At 40.9% G+C, this 17,281-nt stretch overlaps 1 protein-coding gene across 1 annotated transcript; it reads left to right on the top strand.

The window, feature by feature from the left end:
• Positions 1-8,285: 8,285 nt before the first annotated feature.
• On the top strand, positions 8,286-13,329 carry LOC149954667 (uncharacterized). Its single transcript, XM_090165311.1, has 2 exons — positions 8,286-10,947; positions 13,015-13,329. The coding sequence occupies exon 1, from the start codon at positions 8,332-8,334 to the stop codon at positions 10,033-10,035; it is 1,704 nt and encodes a 567-aa protein (XP_090021437.1). The 5' UTR covers positions 8,286-8,331; the 3' UTR covers positions 10,036-10,947; positions 13,015-13,329.
• The last annotated feature ends 3,952 nt before the right edge of the window (positions 13,330-17,281 follow it).

The raw sequence follows: 17,281 nt of genomic DNA, 5'->3' as shown, positions 1-17,281 counted from the left end.
CACCCCCGTTTCTTCACCCCCGTTTCTTCACCCCCGTTTCTTCACCCCCGTTTCTTCACCCCCGTTTCTTCACCCCCGTTTCTTCACCCCCGTTTCTTCACCCCCGTTTCTTCACCCCCGTTTCTTCACCCCCGTTTCTTCACCCCCGTTTCTTCACCCCCGCTTCTTCACCCCCGTTTCTTCACCCCCGTTTCTTCACCCCCGTTTCTTCACCCCCGCTTCTTCACCCCCGTTTCTTCACCCCCGTTTCTTCACCCCCGTTTCTTCACCCCCGTTTCTTCACCCCCGTTTCTTCACCCCCGTTTCTTCACCCCCGTTTCTTCACCCCCGTTTCTTCACCCCCGCTTCTTCACCCCCGTTTCTTCACCCCCGTTTCTTCACCCCCGTTTCTTCACCCCCGTTTCTTCACCCCCGTTTCTTCACCCCCGTTTCTTCACCCCCGTTTCTTCACCCCCGTTTCTTCACCCCCGTTTCTTCACCCCCGTTTCTTCACCCCCGTTTCTTCACCCCCGTTTCTTCCCCCCCGTTTCTTCCCCCCCGTTTCTTCACCCCCGTTTCTTCACCCCCGTTTCTTCACCCCCGTTTCTTCACCCCCGCTTCTTCACCCCCGTTTCTTCACCCCCGTTTCTTCACCCCCGTTTCTTCACCCCCGCTTCTTCACCCCCGTTTCTTCACCCCCGTTTCTTCACCCCCGTTTCTTCACCCCCGTTTCTTCACCCCCGTTTCTTCACCCCCGCTTCTTCACCCCCGTTTCTTCACCCCCGTTTCTTCACCCCCGTTTCTTCACCCCCGTTTCTTCACCCCCGTTTCTTCACCCCCGTTTCTTCACCCCCGTTTCTTCACCCCCGCTTCTTCACCCCCGTTTCTTCACCCCCGTTTCTTCACCCCCGTTTCTTCACCCCCGTTTCTTCACCCCCGTTTCTTCACCCCCGTTTCTTCACCCCCGCTTCTTCACCCCCGTTTCTTCACCCCCGTTTCTTCACCCCCGTTTCTTCACCCCCGTTTCTTCACCCCCGTTTCTTCACCCCCGCTTCTTCACCCCCGTTTCTTCACCCCCGTTTCTTCACCCCCGTTTCTTCACCCCCGTTTCTTCACCCCCGTTTCTTCACCCCCGTTTCTTCACCCCCGTTTCTTCACCCCCGTTTCTTCACCCCCGTTTCTTCACCCCCGCTTCTTCACCCCCGTTTCTTCACCCCCGTTTCTTCACCCCCGTTTCTTCACCCCCGTTTCTTCACCCCCGTTTCTTCACCCCCGTTTCTTCACCCCCGTTTCTTCACCCCCGTTTCTTCACCCCCGTTTCTTCACCCCCGTTTCTTCACCCCCGTTTCTTCACCCCCGTTTCTTCACCCCCGCTTCTTCACCCCCGTTTCTTCACCCCCGTTTCTTCACCCCCGTTTCTTCCCCCCCGTTTCTTCACCCCCGTTTCTTCACCCCCGTTTCTTCACCCCCGTTTCTTCACCCCCGTTTCTTCACCCCCGTTTCTTCACCCCCGTTTCTTCACCCCCGTTTCTTCACCCCCGTTTCTTCACCCCCGTTTCTTCACCCCCGTTTCTTCACCCCCGTTTCTTCACCCCCGTTTCTTCACCCCCGTTTCTTCACCCCCGTTTCTTCACCCCCGTTTCTTCACCCCCGTTTCTTCACCCCCGTTTCTTCACCCCCGTTTCTTCACCCCCGTTTCTTCACCCCCGTTTCTTCACCCCCGTTTCTTCACCCCCGTTTCTTCACCCCCGTTTCTTCACCCCCGTTTCTTCACCCCCGTTTCTTCACCCCCGCTTCTTCACCCCCGTTTCTTCACCCCCGTTTCTTCACCCGTCAAAATTTTCCATACGCGACCCCTTTCCCTCTCTTGAATGTTCCTTTAAGGAAAGGGTTGGTTAATACTGTCAGACAAGTTTATTGAAAAGAAGGATACCTGGAAATCTCAGGGTAGAGCTCGGCGTTTGGATAAGAATTAATCACTTTATTTATTTTTATCCATAACACACAATTATCCACAAATTATCCGAAATAATAATAATAATATCCACGAATAAACATTTAATCGTAATTTTTATGGTTAATCAAAATTTTTGCGGTTAATTTATCCGTTTCGCCGAGCTCTATCTCAGGGAAATTGACAAAGGGTCGATAATCAGGGCATTTGGTTTAAGAAAAAATAGAAAACAGGAACTTTACCTAGAACAAAATTTTATGATTATAATTAAGAAAAATACAATATGAAAAATAATGAAATTTCGCTTTAATAAATCGGTTAAAATTACGCCTTAAAATGTCAGGGAAATTAAAACCAAAACTTCCGTAACAAGCCTGATAGTGAGACACTTCGAACTAGATTTATTATAAGCTTCTACTTAGATTTGATTTGAAATAAACACTGCCGTGCGTTAAGGCTTCGCAATATCAAACAAACCGTTATAATTCGCGTATATGTGGTTAAAAATACTGTTCGGATCATTTAGTTTTACATCGTTCAAGCGAAAACACAGTTTTACGCGGATGTAGACGTATATCAAAGAGCACGTACACCTCGTTGCAATTCCGTCTACATGTATGCTACTAGCGTGCCGTATTTTTTGAGGATGACTCGTCGCTTCGCAGATGTAATAGAGTAAATACAACTCGCGTCGAATGCAACGAAGCATGCTTTTAATACATATACTTAACAACGGCGTTTTACGAACCAAAAAATTAGTTCCAGTCGGTGCTTCAATGTACGTTCCTAGCCGCCGAGACGTGTTTTAGCCAAAAACGGTAATTTGAACTTCAATTTAAATATTGTTGTAATATAAAATTTTGTTGAAGTAATAGGTCTGTTAAAATTAGGTTTATACAAGAATTTGAGTAACATTTTTGGGATTTTTTAACGAAAATTTTAATATTGAAATAAGCGAAATTTCAAAGGCTTCGTCGGGGATTCAAAAATATGGGTGAAAGTTTAGCAACTCCTCCGCCTTTCCTATAGATTAAACCAGTCCCTAGTATTAAAAGATAAATTAGAACGACGGTAGGTACCTTTACAACGTTTTTTATATACAGGTGAGAAACGTTTTTCTATTTGATAATTATTCCTGAAAAAAATTGCCTTTTTTGTGACATTTTTTATCGTTGTGGGGCGCACAAGGCGCAATACGGAGAAAATAATTATCTCCCTATACAGGGTGTTTTTTTTTTGGGGCGAAAAAGTGATTATTTCAAAAACCAGGTTTTCTAGGAAGTTGAAATTTGTACTGTACATTATACGTGCCGGGGGACACTTTCTCCTAAAATTGCATCTAAATCGAAAAATAGTTTCACGTTTTTTAAAAATTTAAATTTTAACCGCTAGGCTATAAGAAAATTGTTAATGAGAAAATTGTAGAGCGTTGGCCCGAAAAAAATAGACGTATTTTTCACTGACAAAATACGACTTGAAAAAGTGACAAGTTGGGCAAGCTAAAATAACTTTTTAATTCCATTGGGAGAGTAGTGTAACTTTATGAAAGTCAAAAATTTGTTAATCTGGTGTTTAATGCAATTTCAATTTTGGCTCTTGAATGTTTGGATTGGTTGGAAACCGGAAATTATTCAAGCCCCCTTCGACAATATGATTGTTCGCGCCCAAGCCTGCATCGCAGCCGAAGGTGGTATTTTCGAAACGTACTTATAAATTTTGTTTCTAAATAGGTAAATAAAATGTCTCTTTGTTTTCAAAACAAGTTGGCAAGCCAAAATATACCTCTCCTCGGAAGAATTGTCCCTAGTGGTATTAATCTCTCGAGATAACCCTTAAAGATATATCCGCAATTCAGAGTTATTTACTAAAAACTTAATCCCGGTTCAATTCCGCACGGTATACAATTTAATTATAATTAAAATAATTAAGACGGAACAACCGAGTTTAATTTATTCAGAATATTATAAATTAAGTAGTTACAACGGTGAGTTAGACGAACTAGAACAACGCACAATTGAATTTAACCCTATTTACAGAACAAGTTTATCAGTTAAATGTAATACGAAGCAAATTTTAATGAAAGAAATATCTACATAGGGTATTTGTATTTTTCTCGCTTACGAAATAACAACACAAAAAACCTTCTTTAAACCACTTCACACGAAAAAAATGATAATTAAAAGCCAACAATACCGGCCAAAAGCTCAACACAATCAAAAAATTAAAATAACAAAACCCAATCGACCAAACTTTTTAGCCAAAACGACCAATAGAAAAATATATAATAACAACCCAATCAATCAGACCAGAGCAGAGCAAAAATAATTAATAGAAAAATATATAATAACAACCCAATCGATCAGGCTAAGAGCAAAAATAACGAATAGAAAAATATTTAATAATATCCCAAATTATCAGGCTTCAGAGAAAAAATAACGAATAGAAAAATTTATAATAATATCCCAATCAATCGGACTTCAGGATCAAAATAGCTCATAGAAAAATATTATTACGCAGTCGAGTAATAAATTAATTCAAAACCAAGCAATAGAAAATAGAAAATCAAGAAGCGCAACACCTTACAATTGACACTAAGATGAATATCGTGAACAATTGGTGGAAACCCTGCCATTGGATGTTGAGAGGTTGCCATAACACTCAGCACTCTCTCCGTCCCGAAAGTCAAGAATAAGAAGAAGTTTGGAGAAAAAACGAGCGTACATACAAAACAGAAACACAACAAACACAATCGTCATAACACAAACTCAACATTCCCACCCAACACATAAACATTACAAAAAAATATCCACTCAAACTGAATTAAAACTGCCGCGACGGTGAGCGTTAACGAAAAGCAACAACCAAACACAACGCAATCGCAAATTTATCCGTTAACGCTTACCGTCACACGGTGGTTTTGGCCAACCTTTAATCTGCTAAAACGGTTATTCGACTGCTTACGCAGTGAACCAAGAAACTGCGTACGCGGTGATTACCCTTTGCCCCGAAAATCACTTTTTCGCGCAAACAAAACACCCTGTATATTTAAAAATTCATCAATTGTAGAAAACAGTATAAAGTAGTTGAGACTTGTTTATAAACAATAGGCTGAAAATCGAGTCAAAATAGTGTAACCAACGCGGCCACCGCTATTTTGGTCTGAGTGGACTAAAGGTACTAAAATGAGGCCAAAGTAGTTGTCAGTATATCGCATACTTTTTTAGCCAAATCAATCAGACGCCCGAATATCAAATAGTGTAGCCCAAGCGGCAACTACTATTATTTCCTGAAACATTTGTGACCCAAAAATCGGGCCAAAATAGTGCACGGCTGAATCTCGGAAATTTTGGCCTGAGCACAACGGAGCCCGAATAACAGGCCAATGGACTATTTTAGCCGGATTATTGGGCCTTAATAGCACTCCGAAAGGGATAGCTATTTTAGCCTGATAATCAGGCTAATATACCTTTGGCTAATTTGGCATAGAGTACCGATAACCTTCGCAACTCAGTACACATATCTCGGAATCGTATCTGCAAACGTCGGAATTAAGGGTGAACTAGGGTAAAGCACTGTGCTGGAAAGCGAGGCGGCCATATTAAACATTTGGGATATCTGCCGCTTATGCTCTCTCATATTTTACAATCACCGTGTCTGTTTGTCTGTCTTTCTGGGCTGCGCATTTTCGGGGCAAAGTGTAATCACTGCGTTCGCAGTTTCTTGGAATTTTATTTTTGTCATTGGGTGTATCATTAATTATTTTCAATTTGCGTTAGTATCGGGCGGGATTCGAACCCGAGCCCTCCTGCCGAACAGGTGAGCGTTTTACCACAGAACCACGGATAAATGTAACGCTTCACTGAAAACTAGAAACTCTTCCGAGGAGAGGTATATTTTGGTTTGCGAACTTGTATAATTATGCCTTACGCCAATGGGAAATTCGAGCGAGTTTCTTCAAACGCGTTCAATAGCTCTTCGGCCTGTATAGTACAGCAACTTAGAGGGGCATTTCGTCAAAAGAACGCCGTTGGGCCCCTAGGGCTATACGCTGGGTTTAAAAAAAACGGGTTTTATGGCGTTTTTTTGGGTTTTATGGCGTTTTTTACCTAAAATGATAACCTAAATCGATGATTTACTTCATTTATATTTTTTATTTTCAATTTAACACTACATATTTCTCGCAATTATTCTTATCATTCGTAGACGTAAAGTATCGTCTGCTCCATGTTCTGCTAAATATTGATTGAAAGTTGCAGAAGTTTAAAACTTACTGTTTAGTTAACACTGTTAACTTGCTACTGTTAGATTAGTGTTTACCAAAACACTGGTTATGTATTTTGTGTAAATACGTTGTATAAAAAAGCAATATTTTGTAATATTATAGAATTTAAAGAATTAAAGTTTAATTCTTTAAATTCTTTAATATAGTTTAATATAGTTTAATCATTAAACTATATTTTTAAACTTTTTCGTCATTTTTGAAACTTTTTAAGGTGGGTTTTTTTAAGTGGGCTTTTGTAAAGTGGGTCCAACCCAAAAAAACCATGGGTTTTTTTTTGGGGGGGGGGGTTAAATTCGAACCATGGCTACACGGGAGGTTGCAGTAACGCCGATGATGGGCAGCTTAGAAATCACACGTGGCTCTAAATCTCACACCCTTCTCACATTATGATTGGATAGATTCCATCGTCTTTTAATATTTTTCAATTCGCGCATTTAGTATCTTAATAGAAAACATTAACCGTTTATGATTTTGGCTGGCCAGTGATTCCAAAAGGGTGCTCACACTCGAATCGAAATTCCATAATTATTTATCCCGGGTCAGTGACGTCAGCCTTTGACCTCAAGAGCCGCGGGTAGGAAGAAAGAACACTTTGCGCTTTTGAATAAAAGCGCTATTTTTAAACCTACCGCTGTTTTAATTTTGTAAAAACTATCATTAACTAATTTTGTTCGTTTAGGTTAACAAATGTACGATCAACCCCGACTCGTTATCATGAAAGGATTACTGAATTCGTAAATCCAGATAAATGGAAAAGGACCGGAAGGTGTCTGTATTATTACTTCATAAAAATAACAGGGCCAGTTGCTAAGGTGATTGGGCGTTACATAATATTTTCTACTTTTCATATCTTATTAAGTTCTCTAAATAGTGGTTGAAATGATTTTCCCTTTCCAATTATATTCCAGTGTACCGATTGTCGCTTCAGTCTATTATAAATTAAATACTGGTTAACAGTAAGCTGCAATTGCGGACACTGCGGATCTAAACTTCGCCCGATGAGCTAACCATTTAAGGTAATTAGTAAAAGATTTAAAACTGATTACAGCTATTACCATAGAATAGCAGAGTTACATTACAGAGTGATAACAAAAGATTACTGTAATCATCTCAGTCAGAATGTACATGTACACCTATTACGGGAAGTGATCAGCCGCTCGTTTCAACACTAATCTAACCTAATTTTACTTCTAAGCCTCATTATTTTAAAATGAATTTCCGCTTCGTTAATATCAAACCTGAGGCGGGTAGCAACAGACGTAGTTTCTGTACTTTTTTAATTTAGTTTTTATTTTAATTGGAATGGTCTATTAAAATAATCCATAGATGTGATGAACATGATCATAATCTAATATTTGAGTTGTTGGTAATTTTTTTGTATAACAACTTGTTAAAAATAACTCCTTGAGGTATAGTAAAGAAGAAGCTAATGGATTATGGATTAATTGTGTCAAATGTAAAGTTTGGAAAATATTGGATTTGAAGAGAATGTTGGGAACTATTCCCTGACAAATCTCCTGGTCCCAGTGGCGGACACACATGGGGGGCACCCATCCCCCTTTAAGCTTAAACTTTGCGTGTGACTTGATGATTTGTTAATATACCTTTAGCTCAAGATGTCTTTTAGCACCCCCCACCCCCTTTAGTTTTTTCTGTATCCGCCTGGTCCATTGGAGGTAGAAGAACTAAATAAAAAAATGCATTATATAGTGTTATGAAAGTGTATTATTATTTCAGATTTGATTTCCTAAAATCATGCGAATATTATCTTCCAATGCCAAAATTACCTCTTGGTGAGGAATTCACCGGAAAGAAAATTCAAGCCACTTGAAAAAAGAACATTTATACATCTCCGCTCAAAGAAATAGTAATTCAAAGAAATAATTAAAGTTTTAGCATTGAATCGAGCTCAAAAGAATCTGTTGAATTACCTGGGTACGATAAAAAATGGTAATTGACGAGAGAAATATATTTCTAGAACTTAACTTAGGTTTCGAAATTTTAAATAACTTTTTACCAACAGCTAGAAAATTTTTCTGCTGATGATTATGATGACCCTGACGTCTACCACGAGGTATTAGCACTTTTTACCGACGAAGTACCACTATTAGTTGCCATGAATCAGAACAATATGGCCGTGACAACGGGAGACAATACCACTTTGACAACAGGAGACAATTCGACTTTGACAACGGGAGACAATTCGACTATGACAACGGGAGGCAATTCGACTTTGACAAATGGAGACAATTCGACTTTGACAACGGGAGACAATTCGACTTTGACAACGGGAGACAATTCGACTTTGACAACAAGAGACAATTCGACTTTGACAACGGGAGACAATTCGACTTTGACCACGGCAGACAATTCGACTTTGACAACGGGAGACAATTCGATTTTGACAACGGGAGACAATTCGACCGTGACAACGGGAGAAAATGCGACCGTGACAACGGAAGACAATGCGACCGTGACAACGGAAGACAATGCGACCGTGACCACGGGAGACAATGCGACCGTGAAAATGGGAGACAATTCAACCGTGACCACGGGAGACAATGCGATCGTGAAAATGGGAGACAATTCGACCGTGACCACGGGAGACAATGCGATCGTGACCACGGGAGACAATGCAACCGTGATCACGGGAGACAATGCAACCGTGATCACGGGAAACAATACGACCGTAATCACGGGAAACAATACGACCGTAAGAACGGGATACAATGCGACCGTAAGAACGGGATACAATGCGACTGTAAGAACGGGATACAATGCGACCGTGACAACTGGATACAATGCGACCGTGACAACGGGATACAATGCGACTGTGACCACGGGCTACAATGCGACCGTGACAACGGAATACAATGCCACCGTGACAACGAGAGACAATGTCACCGTGACCACGGGAAACAACACGACCGTGATCACGGGAAACAATTCGACCGTAACAACGGGAAACAATGCGACCGTGATGACAAGATACAATGCGACCGTGATGACGGGATACAATGCGACCGTGATGACGGGATACAATGCGACCGTGACAACGGGATACAATGCGACCGTGACAACGGGATACAATGCCACCGTGACAACGGGATACAATGCCACCGTGACAACGGGATACAATGCGACCGTGATAACGGAGGACAATGCAACCGTGACAACGGAGGACAATGCGACCGTGACAACGGGATACAATGCGACCGTGAACACGGGAGACAATACGACTTTGACAGGGGGAGTAAATACGACTTTGACAGCGAGTGACACTGAGGCCGTGAAAACGAGAGACAATTCGACCGTGACAACTGGATACAATGAAACTATGACCACGGGAGACAATGCGACCGTGACCACGGCAGACAATGCGACCGTGACCACGGCAGACAATGTGACCGTGACCACGGGAGAGAATGCGACCGTGACAACGGGATACAATGTGACCGTGACCACGGGGGACAATGAGACCGGGACCACGGGAGACAATGCGACCGTGACCATGGGAGAGAATGCCACCGTGACCACGGGAGACAATGCGACCGTGACCACGGGATACAATTCAACTGTGACCACGGGAGAGAATGTAACCGTGACCACGGGAGACAATGCGACGGTGACCACGGGATACAATTCGACTGTGACCACGGGAGACAATGTGACCGAGAAAACGAGAGACAATGCGACCGTGACAACGGGATACAATGAAACTATGACCACGGGAGACAATGTGAGCGTGACCACGGGGAAAATTCGACCGGGATCACGGGAAACAATGCGACCGGGACCACGGGAGACAATGCGACCGTGACCACGGGATGCAATTCGACTGTGACCACGGGAGACAATGTAACCGTGACCACGGGAGACAATGCGACGGTGACCACGGGAGACAATTCAACTGTGACCACGGGAGACAATGTGACCGAGAAAACGAGAGACAATGCGACCGTGACAACGGGATACAATGAAACTATGACCACGGGAGACAATGCGACCGTGACCACGGGAGACAATGTGACCGTGACCACGGGGACAATTTGACTGGGACCACGGGAGACAATATGACCGTGACCACGGAGACAATGAAACTATGACCACGGGAGACAATGCGACCGTGACCACGGAAGACAATGTGACCGTGACCACGGGGAAAATTCGACCGGGACCACGGGAAACAATGTGACCGTGACCACGGGAGACAATGCGACCGGGACCACGGGAGACAATTCGACTGTGACCACGGGAGACAATGTGACCGTGACAACGGGATACAATGAAACTATGACCACGGGAGACAATGCGACCGTGACCACGGGAGACAATGTGACCGTGACCACTGGGACAATTCGACCGGGACCACGGGAGACAATGTGACCGTGACCACGGGAGACAATGTGACCGTGACCACGGGAGACAATGCGACCGGGACCACGGGAGACAATGCGACCGTGACCACTGGGACAATTCGACCGGGACCACGGGAGACAATGTGACCGGGACCACGGGAGACAATGTGACCGTGACCACGGGAGACAATGTGACCGTGACCACGGGAGACAATGCGACCGGGACCACGGGAGACAATGCGACCGGGACCACGGGATACAATGCGACCGGGACCACGGGACACAATACGACCTTGACAGCGGGAGACAATACGACTTTGACAGCGGGAGACAATAAGAATTTGACAACGGGAGACAATACCGCCGTGATAACGGTAGATAATACACCGACGACTACAAAAGCGCCGTTAGTCCTGTCCGATGTCATTTTGAATAGCAAGAGTTTTAGAAAGCGTGAAAATTGCATTCGAACGACCTTATTTCGATCCAACAGCGTTGTAAAACGTAGTTTTTATGGAAAACGTTGAGATTCAAGATGAACAAATATAAACGGTTGATAAAGTATACGGACTTATAGTCTGCGGCCTATAAAAGGCGATTTCCGACATAAACTCTTAGATGAATGAAGCAAAAAACTTTGGCAATTTTTATTAATTAGCACTGCCTAGCAAACAAAGAAAATATCAAAAGAGGTCTGATCGTTTTGGGCTTTTTAAATGTCGAAAGTCCCAACCAGAAACTTTTAGAGATTTTATGGTTGACAGCGGGAAAAAAAATACAAACTAACCAGATAAGATATATGTAGAATATTTTAAACTGTTCGGTTCTCTAGGCGAGGAAACCACAAATATTTAATAGAACGAGTTACTTATAGTTACTTACAAAATTATTTTCATGATGTTGAGTTAGGTCTAAGATTGGTTTCATTTGAAGAGTTATTGATTTTTGCAACTGGAGCTGATAGAGAACCGCAACAGGGTTTAACGCCCCAACCCAAAATTATATTTCTTTACGAAATAGTGAAAAATAGTTGAAAACCATGTCACTTTCCTACTTTCAACACCTGTGCTTTAATTATACTGCCCATAATCCACAACAGTTACACCAATTTCTGATCCTCTATCGATTGCAGAATCAAATCTAGCCAAGATATTGAAAGTCTAATCTGATCTGAAAAAACTCGCTTTTCTAGGCCAAAAGAAGTCGAATTAAAAGATTTAAGGGTTAGATTAAAGCCTACTTTCTTTAACTTTTTTTGCCAAAAACATAACTTTTTAAAGGGCCCCAACAGCGTTAAATCACATCTGGATTCGAGTCTATCGACGAGAGAGTGTCGAGTATATAGACGCGAGAGGTTCGAGTAAATCGACGCGAGAGGCTCGAGTTTATCGATGCTAGAGGTTCAAGTATATCGACGTGAGAGGCTCAAGTATATCGACGCGAGAGGCTCAAGTATATCGACGCGAGAGGCTCAAGTATATCGACGCGAGAGGTTCGAGTATATCGAGGCGAGAGGTTCGAGTAAATCGACGCGAGAGGTTCGAGTAAATTGACGCGAGAGGTTCGAGTGTATAGACGCAAGAGGCTCGAGTAAATCGACGCGAGAGGCTCGAGTATATAGATGCTAGAGGTTCGAGTATATCGACGTGAGAGGCTCAAGTATATCGACGCGAGAGGTTCGAGTAAATCGACGCGAGAGGTTCGAGTATATCGAGGTGAGAGGTTCGAGTGAATCGACGCGAGAGGTTCGAGAAAATCGACGCGAGAGGTTCGAGTAAATCGACGCGAGAGATTCGAGTATATCGACGCGAGAGGCTCGAGACTATCGAGCGTCTTTACTATGTTGGCGCTAGGTTGAGTCTTGTAACAACCAAGTTATAATTTGGTCCGGTTTCGCGTGCCATACCAAAGAACAATTACCTTTTACCTCTGCAAGTTTTTATGGATAGGGTTAGCTGAAAAACATGGGTTAAATTTTATCAACTCAACACCGAGTTTTCACTGAGTGCCACATGCTGGTCGAAAGTGTTCACGACTGCTACCAAATGCAACATAAAACTCAAAAGTGTACCAAAACGGTTTATTTTGAAGTGAAATCTTGTCGCGAAGTAAAAAGAGGGAGTGGGAGAGGGGTGAAATCAATTTTTTCATTTTCTCCACTTCCGCGCCGCCGAGTGAGGCGTTTTGGAACGTATGTCTACGGGCGAGTAAATTAAAGAGATAGAATCGCGCCAGGTCATAGATAATGTTGCTAGTAGTCTGGCAACTAATACGCTAAGTAGTCTATTGTTAAACTAGCTTCTAGTAAATAGTGTAAATGACGCAAAGGTAGAGTTGACCCACTTTTGGGTCTTATGTCGCTTAATTTTATTGCTTCTTATATTGCCAGTGTTCATAACATCGCTAGTAGATTTCGATCCATTTTTTATTCACTATTGCAGGACCTCTTGTGTCCAGTCTTCAAAACGATCGTCAGGGAGATTTGAGGCACCCTTTCTTTTTCCAGTTTCGAAACCGCCTCGTAAACTAATCACAACCAAACAGCCGTGGCAGTCAATCACCTAATATACAACAATCAAGACTCAAAGAGCGACTACCGCCGGTAACGTGCGACATCTGGCTTGAGTTCTTAATAATAATAAATTACTGTTTATGTTACGTCACTATAAAACCAGCAATTGATTGGCCGATATATCTTTCATTTTTAATTTAACATTCGAGGTTTTTAAAAATAGCGGGTGATCATGTTCCTACTAACCGATAATAGATATAAAAACAATTTTAATAATTATAACTTAAACTTTAATTTTTTATTGTTATTTCTCCTAGGTGCTTAATTACGACGTGCAAAAAAAATATCCGGTAAATTATTATTCAGGTTATATAGTTGTTTAAGCCTCTGGTTAATTGGAAACGGCGGGCGATTTGAAATATTTCTTTGTAAAGTTAACTTTATTTCGAGGGTTATCAAAGCAGCGGGCTATTTAAACGGACTTCAATGTAAGATATGCCGAGAGATTTAAAAATTGAACTCACCAAATATATGCCCAATGCAGTTATTGATGAAAGGAAAATTATCCTTATTAACGTTATGATATTGTTGCGTTGGAGTGAAGACTCAGCAAACCCAACTGGAATATATTCCATAAATGTCTTATGGAATTTATAGCAGATGTTAAAACTAAAATAAGTTCTTACCTGTTTTATTGTGACGTTGCGTTGTATTCTACTAATTATAACTGCAACCATAGAAATTTCAACACATTCTTTTAAAGCATACCCTCCCTACTTTTCTCAATCTTAGTGTAAATAACCACCCATCTCCAAAAATTAAAAGAATATTAAAAAGTTTCATCAGAGCACAATAATTACTTTTTACTAATTTATCTTTTAGTGGAACTGTGTGCCTTATATGTTACTGTATAAGCTATTGGCTTTTGTTTTGCATTTATTCTATCAAACCATTGTTTTGAAACTTTAAGTTCATTTGTGGCCAGATTTTTGGTGTTATAAAAGTTAAAATTGTTTTATATCAAATTCCAAAATTATTACTTTATCGGTTTTTTTTGGTGAAATTGTGAATGTGTTTCACTAATTATAACTGCATATATCAAAGAAATAATCTCTACACATTTTGATTCCATCTCTATAATCAAAACCTGCCATTTTAAAGGCAGGGGAAGATGGATATGCTGTATTTATGCAAAAACTGCCAGTAACGTACAAAGTTTCAAGACCACTTTTTCCGATCTCATATCTAACCAAAAATTGCTAGAATGTCGTTCATAACAATATAATAATCAAAGATTTGCACATTTTGCTTTATTATTTATTTTATAATAATTTACATACCATTTGCATATAAAAACTATGAAAAATATATTGACTATTTTTCAGATGAAAGTATTATGACCACCGGAGAAGTTTTGTAAAAATATTAGTTATTTGGGGGGGGGGGCAGTACATGGTTAGTTTGCGCACATTACAGTGACATCTGCACTTTCACAGGTTCTCCCTACTATTTAAATCAATCAAAATATTACTTTCAGTCATTTAACTAGAGCAAGTCCAATTTAATTAAAAAAAACCTTTAAAAGCTATCAATCAAGATATTGGTCAAATATCTTATCAAATAAATTTATTTTAAAATATTTTGAGTAACATTCTTATCATTTCAAACCTGTTATTAAAAAATCTGGTAATTTCAGTAATATTGGAAAAAAATTTGATTGAAGTCCCAATTTGGTTACCACATTGTCCTACTTGAACATGGACGATTTCACGCCTTTGGAAATAAATATCAAAACTTAACTAAACGTTTAAAAATTAACAATTTTAAACTAGTCAACCCTTCGGTCAGATTATTCATCGGAGCTGGTTGCTTATCGTTTATATAGCTTCATAAAAGATAAATTTTTCTAAGCAGAGCCCCTTGCCAATTCCCGATTCAATGCTTATCTGACTAAAAGCGCGGGTATTTTATCGCGGAGAAGCTGATCTATTTTCTCAAATGTTTATTACTTTCAATTAGGTGGTAAAATTACGTTACTGCGGTAAAAAAATTTCAAATTTCTTAATTTTTTTTATAAATCACACAACTATTGATTTTTAAATCGGTTTTTGTGGAGAAGTCTTTTTCTAATTTTATAAATTTTGTATGTTTTTAAGCAAATAAATACTAGGGACCCTGGTCTTCAAATGCGTGCCTCCTCTAAACAGATATCGAAAAATTCGATATTTAGCTGAGAAAATTAATCAGTTATCGAAATCAACAACGTGCTGAAGTTGAATCAATATTCTTAACTATGGAAGAATAGGCGAAACTATAAAGTCGATGAGTAGTGAAAAAAGGGACTCACGTGACCAATTAACTTCGTTGGCTCGTGAATAGGTCTTTCTATAAAATGCGGTGATTGTGTTAGTTTCGTCGCGTGCACATTTTATCTTTCAGGACGCGTGCGAAAATGCACGTAGAGAATCGAACTCATCCACGTGGTTTTTATTTCCCATTTTAAAAAGTTGGGCAAAACCAAAATAACTTTATAATTTCGCCTATTATGATTAAAAGTAAACTCAACAGCAAAGAAAAATATTGTAAATGTTTTGAATATGCTTGACTTAATGACCATATTCAGAACTGCCGATATTTAGCAGAGTAAATGAGTAGCAGCATGCCAGCACCGTGTCTGTGTACTCGGAAGAAAATAACAGAAATTAGCTAGGACAGTAACAGGCGCTAATTCCACATTTATTTTACATTTTAATAAAAGCTAGCGTAACTGGCACTAATACCCTATAAGCACCATGTTAACATAACTTCTGATAAAACTGGTAACCATAGGCCAAATAATGATAAATCCAGGACATGACTGCCGTACCTTCGCGCGTACTAAATCCGACATCTACTAGAAATAACAAGCAGCCATTTTAGAGGGGGGAGTAAAAGTGTATGAAAACAAAATTGGGGACTAATTCAAGCGGTAATTTCCGGTTTAATGGGCGCCATCTATCGGTGTTTAAAATATTACTATCTCTCCAGCCATAGACCTTCCAGTCACGTGGTTTTTAAAATGTTGTTCCGAAAATGGCGTATTTCCGCAATAGAAACATTATTCCGATAGGTGGCGATAGTAGTCGCGTGTTAGCACGGCTGTACCCGTTTTGGAGAAAAGTCATGTCCTGGATTTATCATTACTTGGCCCATGCAAGAACGTAGCCATTGCAGGGGTCTGGGATGATACAATACAATTTTATTTAAAATAAACCACCACTTTTCGAGAAACATTGAGAATTTAAGTTATATTTCCGATATATCGGCTGTACCCATATCGGTTCACCCCTAATTATATGGCGCAATTTTGATGATATTAATACATATTGCTATATCGTAGGGTACACGGCGGTGGTATTACTTTTTTTGTAATTGTTAAATATGATATGATTATTAGTAAGTGGTTTCGCGTATACCCCATCATTTCCTTATGAGAAATCAAATTTGTAATATTATTTTTAATTAATAATAATAATAATCAGTTAAGGTAATACCCAAGGCACCACCTTAGGCCTAAATCATCAAGCGACTTTTCAAGCCATTAATTTGATGGCCGGGTTACAATGCGCAGGAGGGTGGTCCCAGGCCCTTCATGCCACGCGACGGAACAGCTCCCTACGCTAACTATTACCGTTAATTATGAAAGGAAAAAGTTATTAAAGCACTTAAACATATAGGTAAATTAAGAAAGGAATTCCACTTTTGTATATAACAGTTTTGATTTTTTAAATTTTAAAAACGTACGACTAGTTTCGCTTTCCCTTTCGGGAACATCATCTGGTTTTTAAGGAAGGGGATACCGAAAAGCTCGGAGGGAAACCTTTAAACCAGTGCGAAGAGAACTTGCAAACTCAACGCAGAAGGAGTTGTTCCGAGTTTTCACCCAATGCGACAAGCCGGGATCGAACCCGGCTCTTCTTGCTGCGACGCGAGAGTGCTAACCATTTCGCCAGCCCACTTTTTAGCCAGGTGGTATACCCCCGTTTCTTCACCCCCGTTTCTTCACCCCCGTTTCTTCACCCCCGTTTCTTCACCCCCGCTTCTTCACCCCCGTTTCTTCACCCCCGTTTCTTCACCCCCGTTTCTTCACCCCCGTTTCTTCACCCCCGTTTCTTCACCCCCGTTTCTTCACCCCCGTTTCTTCACCCCCGTTTCTT

This window comes from Leiobunum rupestre, chromosome 2 (genome assembly GCF_980474605.1).
Source record: "Leiobunum rupestre chromosome 2, qqLeiRupe1.1.hap1, whole genome shotgun sequence".
NCBI classification, from domain to species: Eukaryota; Metazoa; Arthropoda; class Arachnida; order Opiliones; family Sclerosomatidae; genus Leiobunum; species Leiobunum rupestre.
The sequence above is the reverse complement of the archived record's forward strand: the minus strand, read 5'-3'. Positions and strand labels throughout refer to the sequence as shown.

What these genes read in the sequence shown, in the direction of transcription:
- LOC149954667 (XM_090165311.1), top strand. Translation starts at nt 8,332, where the DNA reads ATGAATCAGAACAATATGGCCGTGACAACGGGAGACAATACCACTTTG.